Source organism: Sorex araneus, chromosome 2 (genome assembly GCF_027595985.1).
Source record: "Sorex araneus isolate mSorAra2 chromosome 2, mSorAra2.pri, whole genome shotgun sequence".
NCBI lineage: Eukaryota > Metazoa > Chordata > Mammalia > Eulipotyphla > Soricidae > Sorex > Sorex araneus.
Genome location: NC_073303.1, coordinates 131,305,692 through 131,324,855, shown reverse-complemented (window position 1 = coordinate 131,324,855; position 19,164 = coordinate 131,305,692). Strand labels below are relative to the sequence as shown.

Here is a 19,164-nt window from a genome sequence, read left to right as displayed (position 1 = left end):
TGCCCTTAGTCTTCAGCTTTTGTTATGTCCCACTTGTGGTTTTTTTTTTTATTTATTTATTTAATATTTTGGCCTCCCAAACATTACCCAGGAGATCCCAGGGCAGTTCCATTAATTTTCAGCAAACAGTGCTGCTCCGGTCTTGGGGTGCTCTCTGGTCCTGGGGTACTCTCCTGGCCCTGGGATGTGAGAACTACAGGGCCTCCTTGGCATTGCTTGGGGGCCTTTAGGACTACACCCTGCAATGCTCTACTGTTCTGGAGTCCATGTGGTGCTAGGATTTGAGTCTAGGCTGGCTACATGCAAGGCACATGTACTTCACCCCTGTACTATCACTTGGGCCCTTTATTTGTGTCCTTCTCATTTTAAACAAGGACTAAAGGTTTAGATTGTGACAGACAGGATCTGAAATTTTAATACCCTTTTCTCCAAATCAGAGTTGATGATCAGACCCTTTATAAAAGAATATGAGGTGGGGCTGGAGCGATAGCACAGCGGGTAGGGCGTTTGCCTTGCACGCAGCCGACCCAGGTTCGAATCCCAGCATCCCATATGGTCCCCTGAGCACAGCCAGGGGTAATTCCTGAGTGTAGAGCCAGGAGTAACCCCTGTGCATCACCAGGTGTGACCCAAAAAAAAGCAAAAAAAAAAAAAAAGAATATGAGGTAAAAAAAGCATTCAGACTCATGCAAGCTGTCAGGCATTGAAGCAACCAATTGTCTTGTTCCCAGTATCTGTTCTTCCTAGAACCTCTCCCAGTGGCCTTCCGCTCTATCTCAGGCCCTAAGGATTCTCCTCAGGCACTGGGAAGAATGGTTTACTGCCAAACCAGAGTGAGATAAAAGGAAGGAGCAAGCACAGACCACAGGCAAATATCTGGCTCCTGTTATCTCAGCATGTGACAGGCAGATCCAATCCCCATCTCTCCCACTGATTCTTCCCTCAAATGAGACCAACTGGAGGAGTAGTCTGCACCCCTCTCTCCCATGCCTGCCATCATGTTTTTTATAAAGTTATTCATAATATTTGACTACATTTAATATTTGAACACTAACCCCACAACCATTACACCTTCCCACAACCCTGCCATCACTTTTTACTCTGACTTACTTTTCCAGCCTGTCCCAAATAAGCTTGAAACCCCAATCTGAGAGAAAGAGGATTTTTTGGGACAAGCTCACCATCTTCTCGGGATGCTAATAATAAATCCGTTTAAACCTGAAGAAGCTTTTTTATGGCATTTTGAGCAAGAGGAGCTCTGCTTTGGCAATGAGGAACAAAGAATAACTTTCAACTGTGAAAGAAAGTTACATGGAGTTGCTGTTTCTCTTCATACACAGACCAAATGCTTTTCTTCAGATGAAGTTAAGAAAGACCTATTCCTGGGACACTCAAAAGCATTTTACTATTTTAAACTAGTATAAATGTGGACTTCTAATTTCACTAGAAGAGTGACCACACAAATATAACCCGTCCTAATACACTTCTCACCCACAATGTTTTAATCACAGTATTTAACTAAAGTTAGCAAAGCAGCTTACCGAAGAAATGACTTGATGTTTTCTGCTTTCATCTCAGACACCAGTTTCCATCGTACACTGTCGTGATGGTGTAGCGAGGAGGCTGTTTGCTGAAGAGGCTTAGTAAACCAGCCTGTGGAAGAACAGGACGTGCACACCGGTGTCCAGCTGTTCTAAATCTCCAGAAATGTAATAGAGAGCCTGCGTGGTGCTTCTTGGGACCCTCCCCAGAAGGCCGCTGCCTCTCCCGGGCTTTCCAGGAGGCCAGACTGGCTCCCTCCCTGCATGGGGCACTCCCTGCAACACAGCAGGCAAGTCCCCAGACATGAAGAGCCATCTCGTCCTTAAGAGCTTCGGTGGGTGGCAGGAACGACCCCTTCCCCACAAGGTCGCACTTACCCACCAGGAAGCCGGCCAGAAATGACACCAGCACCACCGCCGTGCACACGCACAGGTACAGACGGCCCCAAGCCTTCGCCATCACTGCTTCGGATCTGAGCTGGGGGCACTGGACACCCTTGTGGGCCAGGGGCCTGCAGACACACAGACACAAGCAGCCTCTGGGAGCGTGCAGAGGGACGGGGCGTGGTCCGCAGGGTGCGCTGCACTGAGAAGTGCCACCGGCAGAGGGCGCTGCTGAGACACCACCCACCCCCGCAAACCCTTTCTCCCATCAATGTCTGCCAAGGCTGGAGCTTTTCACAACTGCCTTCCCAGCAACAGGGGAACCCGGGCCCATTTCACCAGTTTCCAGAACCCAGCGTGTTCCATCACGAGCGTTACCAGTCCTGGCTGTCCTATCCTCAGCCCTGCCCAAATCTGCACAGTTTGAGGATGAGACAGAACAGCAAAGAGTCAGCAAGCTCCCAACTCCCTGCAGAGGGCTCCTGAAACCATGGTCAATTCCTAGGAGAAAGTACTCGTTATCATACTTGCTGTCTTCCAGAAGTGGTATGAGCACCAATCAGGAACATCTCCTGATGAGAAGGGGACTTGTCACTCCAATACCCAAGCCATGCTGGGAGCTGTGAATTTTCAGGGGCTCTTTCCCCTTCTCCAGAGAAGGGAGAGTCTGGAAATAGTTCATAATGGATCCGGTTGGGAAGGTCCTACTGAGGAACCCCCCATAAGACCCCAGAAGCAAGGGCTGGGATTTTCTGTGTGCACTGACCCCCATTAGTACCTCAGGTCTGATGCTCCTGCAGAAGCACAGGGGAACTTACAGACCTCACCTGTGCACCACTTCATCTTACTTACCACCCATCTCCTCGAATCATGATTCCCAATAACAATTAGGTAACATTTTTCCATTTCTTCTGCAACTGAAATTCTTCCTTGCCTCACTGGACTGTAGGTCAAAAACCTAAGGCACACCGAGGGGCATGTGCACTTGACGGCTCTCAGGCAGCTCTGTCTCACCGCCCACGTTTGGTGGTCTGGAACCACTGTGTATGGGCTGGATCAGGACAGCCATTGGCCAAGGACAGGCAAAGGAAGAACGAGAATCAAGCTGGTTGCTGACTGTCACTGTCATCCCATTGCTCATCGATTTGTTCAAGCGGGCACCAGTAACATCTCTCACTGTGACACTTATTTGTTACTGTTTTTGTCATATCGAATATGCCACGGGTAGCATGACAGGCTCTGCCATGCGGGCAGGCTGCATTGGTGGTATAGTGGTTTCTGACTAGTTACTGTTTATTCAATCTTCCATCTTTCTCATCTCCCGCACTCCTAGCTCCGTCCTCTCTCTGGATCTACCGCAGCTCTGGATTCTCCCTCTTCACTAATCTCTCCCCCTACTTGCCTCTCTTCACCTTGCCCTCTAGGCTACACACAGCCAGGTAGCAAAATCAACATAAGAAATCCCTTCCAGACTACCAGCAGGTAAAATACCTCTTAAAGTTTTTCTCCTTTCCTTAGTCCAAGAACTTATTCACATCTGAATACTAGTTATTTTTGTATGGACATAGCAAGAGATACATTGAGGCTTGCAAGGAAGCTCTCCTGGCAACATCTTGCCACAGACTCAGACTACAGCACTCAGGCCAGATTAATCATTCCTAACCCTAGCAGGGTCCGAATCTAGTTATCACTGTTTGGATCATGACAGTATTTGTCCATGACCAAGCTCTTAACTTATAGTTAAACATTAGGCACTTTGGCCAGGCCCATCTCGATGCCAGGGTAGCAACAACTCACCACTTGCCCTGGGTCCAACCTGTCCCTCATCGGGACCCTGCTTTTGGGGGTGCTAGGAAGTAAGGGCAGCTGAGGCTTAGGTCGAGAGAACAGATGCCCAGGAGGAAAATATCATGCAGAGTCAAATGACTCCCAGGTTACAAAAGCATAGCATTTGCTAAGTCTTCCTGTGTCCATACAAAAAGTACATTGCTCTGAATAAACTATGCAAAGGACTCAAGGAGAAGAGAAAAATAATATTTACAAGTCAACAGAACACTAAGAAAGAAGCTACAAATAAACACAGGAATGGGAGCACTGTGATGGGAATAACCCAATAAACCTAAACTATCAGAGGCTATGTTATCCTACAGTCAGGCTACTAAGACTGGTTATTGTAGGTCACCTCACTGTTATGAGTCATCCTTTCAGAGCACATTTCTCTGTCCTGTCGTGCCTCTTGGTTTGGGGGCCCACATCCATCAGTGCTGAGTAGGGAGAAGCAACTCCTACTCAGTGCTGCAGAGTGGTGTCCAGAGGACTTGTGCTCCAGGAATTGACCTGGACCTATCGCATGCAAAGCATCTGTCCACTCCAGCCCATCAAGCTATCTCCCAGGTCCAAGAGCATTTTTGTATTAAAGGTGAAGGAAGATTTGCAAAGTGCCGGTGCTTCTTATATACCCAGAGCAATTCCTAACTGGCTTCCTCATATTCAACTGAGAGATTTTTATGCCAAAATAAAGATGTGGCTGTAAAAATGGGAATTGAAGGAACTTTCCTCAATATAGTTAAAGCCATCTACCACAAGCCCATGTCAAGCATTATCTTCAATGGGGAAAAACTAAAAGGCTTTCCTCTAATACCAGGGACAAGATAAGGATGCCCACTCTCACCACTTCTATTCAATATAGTACTAGACGTTTTTGCCATAGCAGTTAGGCACTGTATCACTGTATCACTGTCGTCCCATTGCTCATCAATTTGCTCAAGCGGGTGCCAGTAACATCTCTATTCGTCCCTATCATGTTCAGGGTCAGGGGAATGAAGCCCATTATTGTTACTGTTTTTGGCATATCGAATATGCCATGGGTAGCTTGCCAGGCTCTGCCGTGCAAGATTCTACATCGCTCTCTTCCAGGAGCTTTGTTTTATAGTCTCTAGATCTTGGCCGATGATGAGATTATATAGTGCCAGCGGTAGTGTGTGGGTGTAGCTGCCAAGCTACTGGAAAACTGGGGATCTGGGTGGAGGATGCCCAGTCCCAATCCGAGCAGGCTTGGAGATCTCAGCCACAGTTCCGCATACCTGGATTCCTGATGGTTCCTTCATGTATGAGGCTCGTTTGAGCATGTGGAGAGTGGCCTTGAGCATGGCTATGGCTGGGTTCTGGAGGTTTTCAGCTGCTGGGGCTCTGCTTGGATCAGGGAGGGAAACTCAACCCTCTCTTGGTAACTTGCCGGGCTCTCTGAGAGGGATGGAGGAATCGAATCCAGGTTAGCCGCATGCAAGGCAAACACTCTACCCACTGTGCTATTGCTCCAGTCTTGGGAGAATTAATACTGTCAAAATGGCAATATTCCCCAAAGCATTATACAGATTCAATGCTATCTCTACAAGGGTACTCATGACATTCTTCAAAGAAATTGATCAAAACACTCCTGAAAGACTTCACATTTCCCAACCTCAAACTGTACTACAAAGTGGTAATAATTAAAACAGCATGGTATTGAAACAAAAGCAGATCTGTAGGCCAATGGAATAGGATTGAACATCCTTACACACACCATCAAACATGTGATAATCTAATCTTTGATAAGAAAGCAAAAAACATAAAGTAGAGCAAGGAAAGCCTCTCTAACAAATGGTGCTGGCAAAACTGGACAGCTACATGCAAAAAAAAAAAAAAAGGGCTCAGACTTCTACCTAACACCATGCACAAAAGTCAGATAAAAACAGATTAAAGACCTCAACATCAGACCAGAATTCATAAGATACATTGAAGAAAAGGTCAGCAAAACCCTCCACAACATTGAAGCTAGAGATATCTCAAAGATGAAACACCACTGACCAAGCAAGTGGAGACAGAGATAAACAAATGGGAACCATCTTAAACTAAGAAGCTTCTGCACCTCAAAAGAAACAGTGACCAGAGTACAAAGACAGTCTACAGAATGGAAAACCCAATACTCTTCTGATCAGGGGTTAAAATCAAGGATGTACAAAGCACTGGTTGAACTCTACAAGAAGAAAACATCCAATCCCATCAGAAAATGGGGTGATGAAATAAACAGAAACTTCCTCAAAGAAGAAATCTGAATGGTCAAAAGGCACCTGAAAAAAATGCTCTTCAACACTAATCATCAGGGAGATGCAAACAAAACAATAATGAGATATCAACTCATATCACAGAAACTGGCATACATCCAAAAGAACAAAAGCAACCAGTGTTGGCATGGATGTGGGGGGAAAGGGACTCTCCATCAGAGCTGGTGAAAATGCTAATTTGTCCAGTCTTTTTGGAAAACAATACAGGCTTTTCTCAAAAATCTAGAAATTGGGGGCCGGAGCGATAGCACAGCGGGTAAGGCGTTTGCCTTGCACTCGGCCGACCCGGGTTCGATCCCCGGCATCCCATCTGGTCCCCCAAGCACCGCCAGGAGTAATTCCTGAGTGCAAAGCCAGGAGTAACCCCTGAGCATCGCTGGGTGTGACCCAAAAAGCAAAAAAAAAAAATCTAGAAATTGAAGTCCCATTCAACCCAGCAATAACTCTTCTCGGTATATATCTCAGAGATGAAAAACAGTACAGTAGAAATAACCATAACTATGTACACCTCCTCACTTCATGCTGGGGATTGAACCCAGATCGGATGCATGCAAGGCAAATGCCCTACCCACTGTACTATCACTCCAGCCCCCTGAAATCCTTATTTACTCCGCTAAATTAAAGCCATATCACCTGAAATGGGAGCACTGTCGCTGCCTCAGTTGGCAGCATCTGCAGTCCACATATGTTCGACCCATGTGTGAGAGGTCTAGTTGGAAGGTTCAGCGAGTCTTTGACCTTGTAAATACAAAAACAGGTTCATTTCTATCTCAATCAAGCCTATCACAGAAGGCGAATATCAGATTTTCTACTTATTAGCATGTTGCAAAAGTCTTGTGGTTTGGAAAGCACATATACAGAGCAAGATTGGTGATGTGTGCAAACCTCTGGACTTTTCTTTTAAAGCCAAGAATACAGAAAACCTTTAGTCTTGGAAAACCAACTGCTGAACATGGGACTGGAGCCATAGTACAGCGGGTAGGGCACTTGCCTTGCCTGTGGTTCACCTGGGTTTGATATCCAGTACCCCATAAATCCTCCCAAGTCCACCAGGAGTGATCTTTGAGTGCAGAACCAGGAATTAGCCTTGAACACTACCAGGTATGTACAAAACAAAAAAAATGAAACTATTGAACATAACATTGGTTTGCTCAAAAGAACATCCCTCCTCTTCTCACACCTTGGAAGAGCTGCCTTGTAACCACAGAGTTCAAATCCTAGCAAAAGGCTCATAGCAAGTTTTGAAAATGGAGTATGACTGAGAAGCAAGGTGTACAATGTGCTGAATCTGTAGCCCTCATTCAGACTTAACAGAGAAGGAACCCAGGTGTCTGTGCCACCCAGTCTGTGTTTGTTTAAAGATGTTTCCATTTCACGGACAAACCCCCAGGTGCTCACTACCCAGATAGAGATAGCCTGCCCATGCTGATATTACCAGGGACCTCACTGGAGATGGTGACAGCTCAGCCTGTAACACCCACTCTCTGGAGAGAGGAACAAATGATGTGGTGATTGGGATTCCTAACAGGAGACACATTCCAGTTGAAAATTTTGAAAATCCTGGGCCAGAAGACATCTAAAATTCAGCTTCATGATGAAATATGTGCATGTTAATACACTGTACAACATGCCAGACCTCTGAGCAGGTGAGGAGCAAGAAAGCAGCAGCATGAATGATGAGAAAAGGCTAAGAGGCAAATAAAAGTGAGTGAAAAGACATGTGAAGGGAAAAGCAGAAAACCAGGATTGGATGATTGCCTTCTGATGTCACAATTACTCTACTTATAGTAAATGTAGGAATCAGAGGAAACCCATAGGGTGGAAGTGCCAAACAGAGAGAAACCCCCAACACACAACACACACACACACATGTAGCATGGACTGTAGCGTGGACTGTAATGCTAACTTGTTGATAAATTAGACTCTTGGACCTTTAAATGCTCAGCATGCCTATTCCTTTTCTATGACCATGCCTCCAGTCTATTTCCTCATTACTGCTTTGACATAATAGTACTAATATCAGGGAACACTTTCTGCTATTTCTTCCAATGACATACCCTCCAGCCTTATTAACAGCTACAACGCCTGACACCTTCCATCTCATTCTGTTTGTGAATCTCTCAAGTAATTTTCCTTATTTTTTGAGGGGAGGACCACCGGAGTGGGGGGGGGCACGCGCGTGGGATACATATGGTAATACTCAGGACTTACTCCTGGCTCTGTTCTCAGGAAATCACTCCTAGTGGTGCTTAAGGGACCACCTGTTTTGCCAGGGATTGAAACAAATCAGACACGAGCAAGACAAGTGTCCTGCTGCTCTACTATCTCTTTGACCTTAGTCCTTCCAATAGCCCTTTTTCCAGCTTGCCCAACACATCTTTTCACTGATCTATTTTCCCTTGAGCTCAAAAATCTCTACTTCTTCCATCTGCTTCCTGGAGTCACACAGGAAACATGATGTAGGTCTGCCAACCTTTGAAAGAATCTCCCCATGATTCTATTACTTTCTTCTTTTTTCACTGTTGTCCCCAACAGAGCACCGAGCTATCCTCCCACTTTCTGCAGTGGTATCTGTGCTGCCTTTTAGGTCTGGCCCTTCACTATCTTCCTTCACACTTTACATCTGGTTCCCCAGTGAGGTCTTCTGACTACTCCCAGCACATCTCCTGCGCCCAGCTACATCAACAACATTCCTCTTACCACAGCAACAATTATTGTTCACCAGACCTCCCCTAGCAGTAGTACCCTGGTCTCTGCCTCCTTCCCCTGCTGCTTTTATATTCTCCAACTTGACCCAGAAGAGTTGTCTTATTACAGTAGCAATTACACTGTTATTATTCATTCCTTCAAAGCTTTCTCATTAAACTTAAAACAAAATTGAGATCATTATAGTGGTCCCCATGCCCGCTGGATCTCACTTTTGCTCTCATCTCCCTTCATAGGAACCCACAAAAAATAAAACTCGGGGCTGGAGCGATAGCACAGCGGGTAGGGTGTTTGCCTTGCACATGGCCAACCCAGGTTCGATTCCCAGCATCCCATGTGGTCCCCCGAACACCGCCAGGGGTGATTCCTGAGTGCAGAGCCAGGAGTAACCCCTGTGCACAGCCAGGTGTGACCCAAAAAGCAAAAAATAAATAATACATAAAACTCTTGCAAACCCAATGAGATGGAAGTGAAGAAACCCCCATATGCTCAGAAAGACCAGACAATCCAACATGAAGACTGTGGTCCTATCTGTCCCAGTCATAGTGCCCTGGACTCAGATGTCCACAGGTGATAGAAGTGCTTATAAAAGACCAATGATGAAGAAGGCTCCAAGAATCTTCCTTACCACCCAACAGTTCCTAATAAGGCAAAAAAGCAAGAAGGGGGGTGTCAACAACTATATAATTGAAGGCAGTGACTAGAAAAATTAATTTACTTTTTTTGTTTTGGTTTGGTTTTTGTGGTTTTGGGGTCACACCTGGTGATCCTCAGGGAGTACTGCTGGCTCTGCACTCAGGAATTACTCCTGGCAGTGCTCGGGGGACCATATAGGATGTAGGGGACCATATGGGATGTAGGGGATGAAACCTAGATTGGTCACATGAAAGGCAAGTGCCGTACCCTCTGTAATTCCTGGCTCTGAACTCAGAGATCACTCTTGGTTGGCTCAGAGAATCATGTAAGGTGCTAGGGATCAAACCTAAGTGGGCCACATGCAAGGCAAGAGCCATTACCCATTGCCCTAAAGCTAACATCATCTTCACCCTAAAGTTTATTTTCACTACCATGGTATAACCTCATATCTAACCCTAACCCTAATTTCTAATATTAATCCCCTAACTCTAACCCTAAACCCAAACTCCTAACCTATCCCAATAACCCTAATCTCTAACCCTCAAACCTACCTCTAATACTAACTCTAACCACAAATTCCTATCCCTACCCTGCACATAGCCCTAATTGATTAAGTGTATGTGACTAGATATTTAATAACAATGGGCAGGAGTACAGCAAAACTGGAGTCTGATCCCAGGCAATGCATATGGTCCACCCAGCCTCACCAGACGTGATCCCTGAGTGTATAGCCAGAAGTTCTGGGCCCAGCTTCGTATGTACATCCTTTTCTCCCCACCCCCAAAAGAGATATATAGCAATTCTGTATGTACATCCATGTTTGTGACTATATAATATACTAATGTTTGGTTAAACATCAGGAGGAAATGAAGTAACAGAGAAGGAATAAGTGGAGAAGTTTTAAAAATGAAGTAATTGTGTGTGGGGGGTGTGCAATTACATAAGGAATGAGTAACTGATTTGGCAAGGAATGCACAGAGACTTGTTTCTTAGATCCTTACTCCTTTTTTCTTTTTGGGTCACACACGGCAATACACAGGGGTAACTCCTGGCTCTACACTCAGGAATTACCCCTGGCAGTGCTCAGGGGACCATATAAGATGCTGGAAATCGAACCCGGGTCAGCTGCATGCAAGGCAAACAACCCACCCGCTGTACTATCACTCCAGCCCTCAGATCCTTACTTCTTGAAGTCAGTTCCAAACCTCTGTGAGGATCAAGTCCTGGAGCTGCCATCATGCAGGGAAGTGCCCTCTATGGTGAGACACCAGTGTACCTGCAGCTTATTCTAGGACTTCAAGGCATGTAGGCTCTTAGCTTCAGTAAGAACTACATGGAGTGGAGCTGAAAAGATAGTACAGTAGTACTGTGGGTAGAACACTTGCCTTGCATGTGACCAACAAGGGTTTGATCCCCGGCACCCATGTGGTCCCTGGAGCACCACCACAAGTGATTCCTGAGTGCAGGAATAACCCCTGAGCATTTCCAAGTGTGGCTCCCAAACCAAAAAATAAATAAATAAATAGAATCACAAAGAGTATAACTAATAAGCAATACAATAACCTATTTCAGGTCAGCTCATGAGGACCTGATGCCCTGCTTCGGTCCCACAAGTCAAAGACCAAGAAGTCTTGTTCTTCCAGTTCTTTATTCAGGTCTGGACTAAAGAGAACCCCAAAAATTCCAATGATGAGGACCAAGGTACTGGGGCAGTACCATGCTCTCAACCCCCTCTACTTAGCAGAGTAGAAAACATAACAGAAGGTTGTGTATTTTGAACTCTCAAAGAAATAAAATATGTAACTGAGATGGTTGTTACAATACCATTAGGACTCTTCTCTGTACCAGAATCACTCAAGGGTATTATGTATTTCTGAGGCTGACCTCAAATCCACTGAAATGTATCAGTCCAATTAAGGGCATTGAGAGGAGTCAAGATCTGTACTACTATCGGATCGTGAACTTCACCATCAGTAGAAAGAGATCAGGAACTGCTATGAACCGGTTACAAAACCCACAATATTCTTTAGTAGTGCATTTTGTATCTTAGAGTCTGGAATACATTCTTTTCTGACAACTCAGCTAGTTACAGGACTACTGGAATTAAGCAGCAACAAACAAAATGAGATTTTCCAATAGTATAAACGTATAATGGTGCCCTCTGGTGAGAAACCAGTCTCCCCGCAGTTTATTCCAGGACTTCAAGGCATGTATACAAGTTAAAAGCTCTCCCAGAACTAGTTTATATATAATCAAAAAGGCCTAAGGAAGTGAAAACATGCCATACACACTAATCAGAAACTTGATGGAAGAAGCCACACACAGAGGTACTCAGGGTTCATGGGGACCAAGTGGTACCAGAAATCAAACTGAGGCTCCAGCATGGAAAAGTGTGTACTCCATTAGATGGGATGTAAAGTAGTAGGCAACGAATCTCGACTGAAATATTAACACCTAAGGCTTAACCTATAACATGTTAGTAATCTCTTATACAAGTGTTCAATTGCTCCAGGGTGAGATACAATCTTCAAGTTTTCTCTAAGAAAATCTTTTTTGATCATTTTTAGCAAATTACTCGTAACAAGCAATACAAAATAAATTATTTAGGGCCTGCTACTGGAGGCTTAAGTGGTGATTTGGAAAATTGGAACTAATGATGATGGGAAAGTATAATGGTGGTGAGATTGGTGTTGGGATTTGACACCAATTGTTCAATTGGGAATTGAATGTAATAAATCATAATGAACAACAACCAAAAAAAGTGTGTACTCAACTTTTGAGCTATCTCTTCAACCCAGTAAACAATTTTTCTTTCTTGTAAAAATGCCTTTGCTTTAATTCAAAGTGCTTGGAGAACCCTCTGCACCTAAAGACTTTGATTCCAGAGGCCTAACCAATTTTGGTATCCAGAGCAGCTTCTCGCAGCAATGCATTGGGACTGCGAGCTGGGCTACAACTCTGCGCTGCCCGGGGATCTTTCCTCTCCACCTTGTTTCTCTGCACGGAAAATGGCGGCGGTAGCCAATATCCATGTGGCGAGAGCCACCTTCTAAGACTCCTAACCCAGAGGTATACTTTTTTTTCACTTTGGGGCTCCTAGGGAATCATGGGAAGTGGCTGTTACACCACACCCTCAGCACAGATAAATCCAGAGCTGCTGAGAGTGAAATGGACCCTCTGCGCCTAAAGACTTTGATTCCAGAGGCCTAATCCATTTTGGCATCCAGAACAGCTTCTTATAGCAATGCACTGGGACTGTAAGCTGGGCTATGCAATTTCTGGGAGAATTTTCCCTGGACTTTATACAGAAATCCAAAACCTCGCTGCCGTGGCTGCACAACTTAACATCTCTTGTCAGCAATGTGAAATGGTTCCTTTTTAGCAGGTCTGACTTTGGGGGGGAAACTCCAAACAATAACTGAGTTTTTTTTTTTTAAATATTGAAGGTAATCAAAGTAGCAGCTATTTCCCTAGACTATGAACTGAACAATAGCCCCACGCCACCGAGAAAGAGAAAATATTCCTCTTTCCCAGCTGTTTCCCATTTTCGAGGAGAAACGCGGTGTGGTGTCCACTATACTATGAGGTGCAAGAACGGGGAGGAGGAGGGAAAAAAAAAGGGAAAAGAAAAAAACAGTTATGTACCTGGAATAGTGGGGCTACATATCTCTTCATTCTAAGCAATGGAAAACTAATTATCAAATGCTTCCTTGGTAGTAGGGCTGTCTTTCATGGGGGGAAAACTCCAACAACAATAGCGAGTTTTGTGTTGAAATATGGAATGTAATCAAGGTAAAGAGAAAATGAAGTGAAATTCATCAGTTATGCAGTTGGGGGGGGCGGGGCGGGAGGTATACTGGGGTTTTTGGTGGTAGAATATGGGCACTGGTGAAGGGATAGGTGTTTGAATATTGTATAACTGAAACATAAGCCTGAATATGGTGATTCAATACTGACAAACTTAACACTTAGATTTCTGATTTTTTTTTGTGGCCACTCCCCACAAGCAATGTTAAGAGGTTGCTTCCTTAGTTCAGGAACTAAGTGGTGTGGTGTGCTACCCAAGGGGACCAAACCAGACTTCCTGCACTCTAGCCCCTTTGAGCTATCTCCCTGATCCAAAATAACACAATTTTCTATTAGGGCATTATCTTGCTTAAAGTAGAGGACAAGAAACAAATACTGCCCAACTAACAGTGAAGACAAATACACTGTCAGCTTAGAATTTGTCAGTATTGGGGCTGGAGCAACAGCACAGTGGGTAGGGTGTTTGCCTTGCACGCGGCCAACCAGGGTTCGATTCCCAGCATCCCATATGATCCCCTGAGCACCAGGAGTAATTTCTGAGTGCAGAGCCAAAAGTAACTCCTGTGCATCACTGTGACCCAAAAAGCAAAAAAAAAAAAAAAAAAAAAATTTGTTAGTATCTGCCATCAAGTTTTCTGGTGCAAGAGATGAAAACCAGAGCCTCACACATGAGGCATATACTCTACCACTGAGTCTTCCTAACCCTTCCTCTTCTTTTTTGACTTAATAGAAAATTTTAAATACAAACATTGGCATGACCAAAACTCTGAACACACACAAAGAAAATCATTATGGAGCTGAGGAGATAGTTCAGGTGGTAAAGCACATGCAAGGCATGTGAGACCCCTGAATTCAATTCTCAGCATGACATTCTCCCTACTCTCAGGAACACCAGATGTGGACCTGGTAGCTTCCAAGCACCAAAATGAGATTTGAAACATCCAGGTGTGTGTGTGTGCATGTTTTGGGGGGGGGGAAGGTTACACCCAGCGATGCTTAGGGGTTACTCCTGGTTCTATACTCAGGAATTGGCAGTGCTCAGAGGATCTTACAGGATGCCAGTGATAGAACCAGGTTGGCCATGTGCAAGGCAGGGGTCCTACATGCTGTACTATCTCTCCAGTCCTGAAACATCCAAAGTTTAAAGAGATCATCCACTAAGGTTCAAGACAGACTTCTAATCAAGAGTGTTGGGGAAAGAAGTTCCCTGCCTGGGGTCGGAGCAAAAGTACAGCAGGGAGGGAATTTGACTTGCATGCAGCCAACCAGGGTTCAATTCCACACATCCCATATTGGTCCCAGTGCACCACCAGGAATAAACCCTGGGCATCACTGGGTGTGGCCCCAAAACCACAAAATTTTTCAAAATTAAAGAAAAAGAAGATACTCTGTGCTTCTAAGAGTAAAGGCTGTCTGCCTGCAGGAAGTCACCTGACTTCCTGAGAATCACACCTGCTCAGATAGGAGCCTCAGGCTGAAGGCCTGCAAGCATTAATGTCAAAGACTTTCTTAAAATCTTTTTACACTGCCAGGAGTAATTCCTGAGTGCAGAACCAGGAGTAACCCCTAAGCATCGCTGGGTGTATCCCCCACTCCCCAAAAGTTACTTCCTACTTTCATTCATTTTCACTTAATATTCGTTTTAGGGGCCAGAGAGATAGGAAGCAGGTAAGGCAGTTGACTTACATGCAGCTACCCATTTCAATCTATGACACCCCTTGAAGTTCCCCTAAGCACAGCCAGAAGTGATCTCTGAGTAGTCAGCAGTAAGCCCTGAACATCACCAGGTGTGGCCCCAAAACAAAACAGAAATCAATTTTAAGAGTGCTTTAGGCACTGGAAATAGTACAGCAAGCCCGATACCTGCCTTACACATGGCAGACCCAGGTTCAATCCACAGTATCCCATTTCAGTTTATTGGACTTTTTTTTTTTTGCGGGGGAGGAGGGGTTCAGGGGTTACTCCTGGCTCTGCACTCAGGAATTAGTCCTGGCAATGTTCAGGGGACTTCATAGGATGCCAGGGATGGAATATGGGTTGGACACGTGCAAGGCAAGCACCCTACTGCTACACTATTGCTGCAGCCCCTATTAAATGATTTTCAAATGTTCTTTCCTCTTCTATCAAAAAGGTCATTTAACCTGAAACCCTTGTGCATGTGTGACAACACTCAATGGATTCATCTCAAATGTACACAACAACCATTTACTGACAAGCAAAGGTGAGACCAATCCACATCTGCCCCACAGAGCAGAGCATTCAAGGATGGGCTCTAAGACAAACATCCAGAGCACCTGGGTGAGAACTGTGCCAGGAGAGAGTTAAAAGAAATTAAACTTAAAGTCTTCATCAAGAATATCACTGGTGTCCTTTGCTCCTGCTGCCAGGCGAGGCCGGCAGACCTTCCCACTCTTCTTTCTGGCAGCCTCACCTACAGGATGCACCTGGGCCACATGAGCTGCTGTAGGGGACGGGAAGAAAAGTCAGAAATCAGCAACCGTTCCTATTAGATGCACCCAAACAACTCTAACTTAAACGTAATTACATAAATTAAACAACTTACTTTCCAAAATTATAAAGTTGGTATTACCACACATACACAGACACAGCATTAAGAGTCAGAGAAAAAATTAACTCTGCATCTCCAATCCCAAGATCCCAAATGTTCTTTTTCCTTTTCAAGATGGGCAGAGGTCACACCCTGTGGTCATTAGGCATGTTACTCCCAGCTCTTGTTCAACCTGCAGTGCTGGGAATCAAACCAGGCCTTAGGCAGGCATACAATATGCTCAACCTGACTGGGTTAACTTTCCAGATCCAAGGTCAAAAACTAGGCAGACTTTTGGGGATGGAGGAGTATCTGTGGTGCTCAGAGGCCCAAAAGAGATGCCAGGGATGCAACCAAAGTCTCCTGCATGCAAGAAAAGCGCTTTACCCTCTGGTCTCATGTTTCAGTTTTTAGGTGGAAAAGTGGGAAGCTCAAGGGCTATTTCCGGCTCTGTGTTCGAGAGACCCCTGGTAATTTTCAGGAATCCTTCGTGCTGCGAAAATCCCAGCCTTTTAGCAGCATGCATCCCCCAAGTACCTTACTTCCTATACTCCGCCACCCAGACTTTCCTGATGCCTCAGAGCTTTTCTGAGCCCATTCCTCCCACACCCAATGCCCAGGCAGGTCGCTTCGGTGTCCTTTCTCTACCCGCTAGAACTGGATAGCTCGAAAGTAGCCATTCACAGCTCTCACCCGCCTTAAGCAAACGCAAGGCTTCGCGCCGCTGGGCTTCCATGAGCGCCCTGTAGTCCCCAAACAAGGAGCGCATCAGCTGCCTCTTGCGGGGTACCGAGGTCCTTCCGCTGCGGAGGGTTCGGAGTGCTGCAGCGGCCTGCTCTTCTGCGGACAAAAACGGGGACTAGTTACGTACGCCCTCTCCCCTCGGCTCCCCAGTCCCGGGATGGATGTAGAGGCATCCGTCCCGGCGGCGGGGCAAGTCGCAGAAGTGCCACCGTTCTCTCCACCTCAGGGAGGACCCTCACTCTGCTTTGGGCTGGGTCTCTGCATCCTCAGTCCCAGCTCCAACTGCTCCACGCACCAGGCCAGTTCCCGGGCCAGCTGCTCTGCCTAGACGGAATGGAAGAGACTGTGAGAGAACCTGAGGACCCCACGGCTCCGGTCCGGGCGGCCCGCGGGGACACCAAATCCCTGCGTCCCATCTCCCACCCCCGTCCATCCACAGTCACCGCGCAAAGCCCGACCAGACTCCCGCTGCCGGCCGCCCTTGCCTGCTCCTCCGCGCTGAGGGGGGCTTCCTCTGGGGTCTGCTCTCCCGAAGCCTTCTCGCCTCCCTGCGGCCCACAGGCCTCTCTCCGGGTCTTCTTCTTCTTTTTGGCGGCAGCCTCGCCTCCCCCGGCCATGTGGTGTGTCCGGTGGCCGAGTCACTGCAAGGGGGTGCCCCAAGAAGAAGACTTCATGTGGGACGCAGTGGGAAGGTGCGGTGCCTCCCGAGCGGTGGCGCCCCAGCGCCCCCATCCGCGCGGCCCCGTAGCACTGCTCACCACCACACGCGCAGTTCCCACCACTCGCCGGAGGGACTAGGCCCTCGGCCGAACTGGCTCCCCGGAAGCACGTCAGCAGCGCTGGTGTTCCGAGAGACAGGGCGTTCCGGGGGCGGGGCGTCTGGGGCGGGGCTTCCGGGAGAGCGGTGCTCCGGGGAGGGGAGTTCGGGGGCAGGGCGTTCCGTAGAAAGGGGGGCTGCCTGCCGAGGGGCGATCCTGGGGCGGGGCTTCTGGGGGTGGGGCGTGGTCAGAGGGGCGAGGGCAGTGAGGGACAACACGGAAGCAGGCACCAATATGGGAGCTGATAGACTCAAGGATGTGCGGGCTGGAGGGTTGGGAGAACGGAAGGGACGTGGGGCGGAGCCGCGGACTGAGCGGTGGCCGGGTGAACTGGACCGGGCGAGCCTTTGGACGAGGGGGCGTGGGATAGATGCAGCTCACCGTTGAGGGGAGCTGTGCGGGTGGGGATCGCCAAGCCTGTAGTTGGGGGCGCTATGGGGGCAGAAGAGACCTGTAAGCGGGTTGTGGCAGGTCTGTGAAAGGGCTGTAGAATGCAGCTGGGACGTACTGGGCCTGTGGAGAGCAGTGAGGGACCTGGGGGCGTGGGCCAGGAGCATTGATCGTCCTAGCTTTGCTCAGCTCTGTGCTGGGAGAATCTCCTGATGGTGTCAGTGGAACGTGTTGTGCAGGGATAAAACTCCCAACTCCCACATGAGCTCAGCCCTTTAAGCTATCTCTCTGGCCCCAAAAAGAATTTATATATTTATCCCCGAAACATCCACTAAGAGCACAGATACAACTTTAAAAATTCCAATCTCTGCAATAATACTAGTGGCAGTAATGATTAAAATTTTTAAAAGTTCATGCTGCTCACATTAGTATCACAGCAGGAACTAATTTAATCCTCAAAGTAGTCCTGGATGGTAATAGTTCACTGGTGTAGACACCAAGCAAGAGATTAGAAGTGTGACTGTCAGGGGTAATATACAAACATCTCCGGAAAGCTTTATCTTTAAACTGGATGCCTGGGGCCGGAATGATAGAACAACAGTGATAGAACTGTTTGCCTTGCATGCCGTTCACCCAGGTTCAATCCCCAGCATCCCATATGGTCTGCTGAGCACTGACAGGAGTAATTCCTGAGTGCAGAACCAGGAGTAACCCATCTCCAGTTATGACCCAAAACAAAGAAATAAAGAGAGTGCTTAGATAAATAGAGTTTAAACAGAAACCTACATATGTGATGAGGTGACCCAAAGTTAGCAGAAAAGCAATGGTTGCTAAAAGATACCAGGGAAGCAGAGTCAGGCGTTCTCAGGCCAAAATACCCTGAACTCAACCTGCATAGATATCATATATTGCTCTCTACATGTTCCAGGAAGAGGAAATTTTAGACCTCAAGTAACTCAACAAAGCTAACCACTTAACACCTGACTCCTGTACTGAAACTGTGCTCGTGTGCTTCAGCTAATGAGAAAGTTCGTTGATGTAGCCAAGCAGAATATGGTAGGGTATAGTCATCTTGTAACTATGGGCACCCCTGGAACAAGGACATGATCTGTCAGTCTATGGCAGTGGATGCTCAAAGACTCACATGCAACATGGTCGAGAAAAAGCCACTTACATGGGCCATAGATTCATAGTCAATTTGACAAAGTTTATTAGGAAGAGTAATGGTTAAACAGAAGCTGAAGCTGAGGGGAAGCCTATGTGCACTAATGAGAAGATGGGGAGGGAGTCAGGATATTGTTATGACTAGAAAGCTGCTGGAGAACTGTCCTTGTGCTCTAAGGCAGAGGCAAGGTTGAAATACTGCTGACACCCAAAAGATGTTTATTTCCCATGTCTCAAGACTTTGACCCCTGGCAAAACAAGGCCAATTAATTTATGTTATTCTTAGAAATCGATTGCTCCATTGAATTCGTGTACAATATCTC

The 19,164-nt window shown here is 46.5% G+C and overlaps 2 protein-coding genes across 9 annotated transcripts in view; both read right to left on the bottom strand.

Annotated features, from left to right (window-relative positions):
- Positions 1-15,218, bottom strand: part of NAALAD2 (N-acetylated alpha-linked acidic dipeptidase 2) — a 132,662-nt gene extending 117,444 nt beyond the window's left edge. For 3 of the 5 annotated variants that reach the window (XM_055129277.1, XM_055129280.1, XM_055129276.1), the window contains exons 1-3: positions 6,662-15,218; positions 1,920-2,053; positions 1,542-1,653 (exon numbers count right to left, since the gene is read on the bottom strand). In XM_055129277.1, the coding sequence (XP_054985252.1) occupies positions 1,542-1,653; positions 1,920-2,053; positions 6,662-6,726 (311 nt within the window). In that variant the 5' untranslated portion in view covers positions 6,727-15,218. Of the gene's footprint in view, positions 1-1,541; positions 1,654-1,919; positions 2,054-5,008; positions 6,628-6,661 lie in introns of those variants that run through there. The other 2 variants (XM_055129278.1, XM_055129279.1) reach the window with 2 other exon arrangements.
- Positions 15,219-15,361: 143 nt separating this feature from the next.
- C2H8orf33 (chromosome 2 C8orf33 homolog) lies at positions 15,362-17,365 on the bottom strand. 4 transcript variants are annotated; one of them, XM_004618727.2, is made up of 5 exons: positions 17,228-17,365; positions 16,955-17,110; positions 16,709-16,793; positions 16,419-16,565; positions 15,362-15,638 (listed from the first exon to the last, which is right to left on the bottom strand). In XM_004618727.2, exons 2-5 carry the CDS (start codon positions 17,084-17,086, stop codon positions 15,499-15,501), a joined length of 504 nt encoding a protein of 167 aa, XP_004618784.1. In that variant the 5' UTR covers positions 17,087-17,110; positions 17,228-17,365; the 3' UTR covers positions 15,362-15,498. The 4 variants fall into 4 exon arrangements, with proteins under 4 accessions (XP_004618784.1, XP_054985261.1, XP_054985262.1 ...); XM_055129286.1 differs by having other exon boundaries at positions 15,362-15,635; XM_055129287.1 differs by having other exon boundaries at positions 15,502-15,638; positions 16,423-16,565.
- Between the last annotated feature and the right edge of the window lie 1,799 nt (positions 17,366-19,164).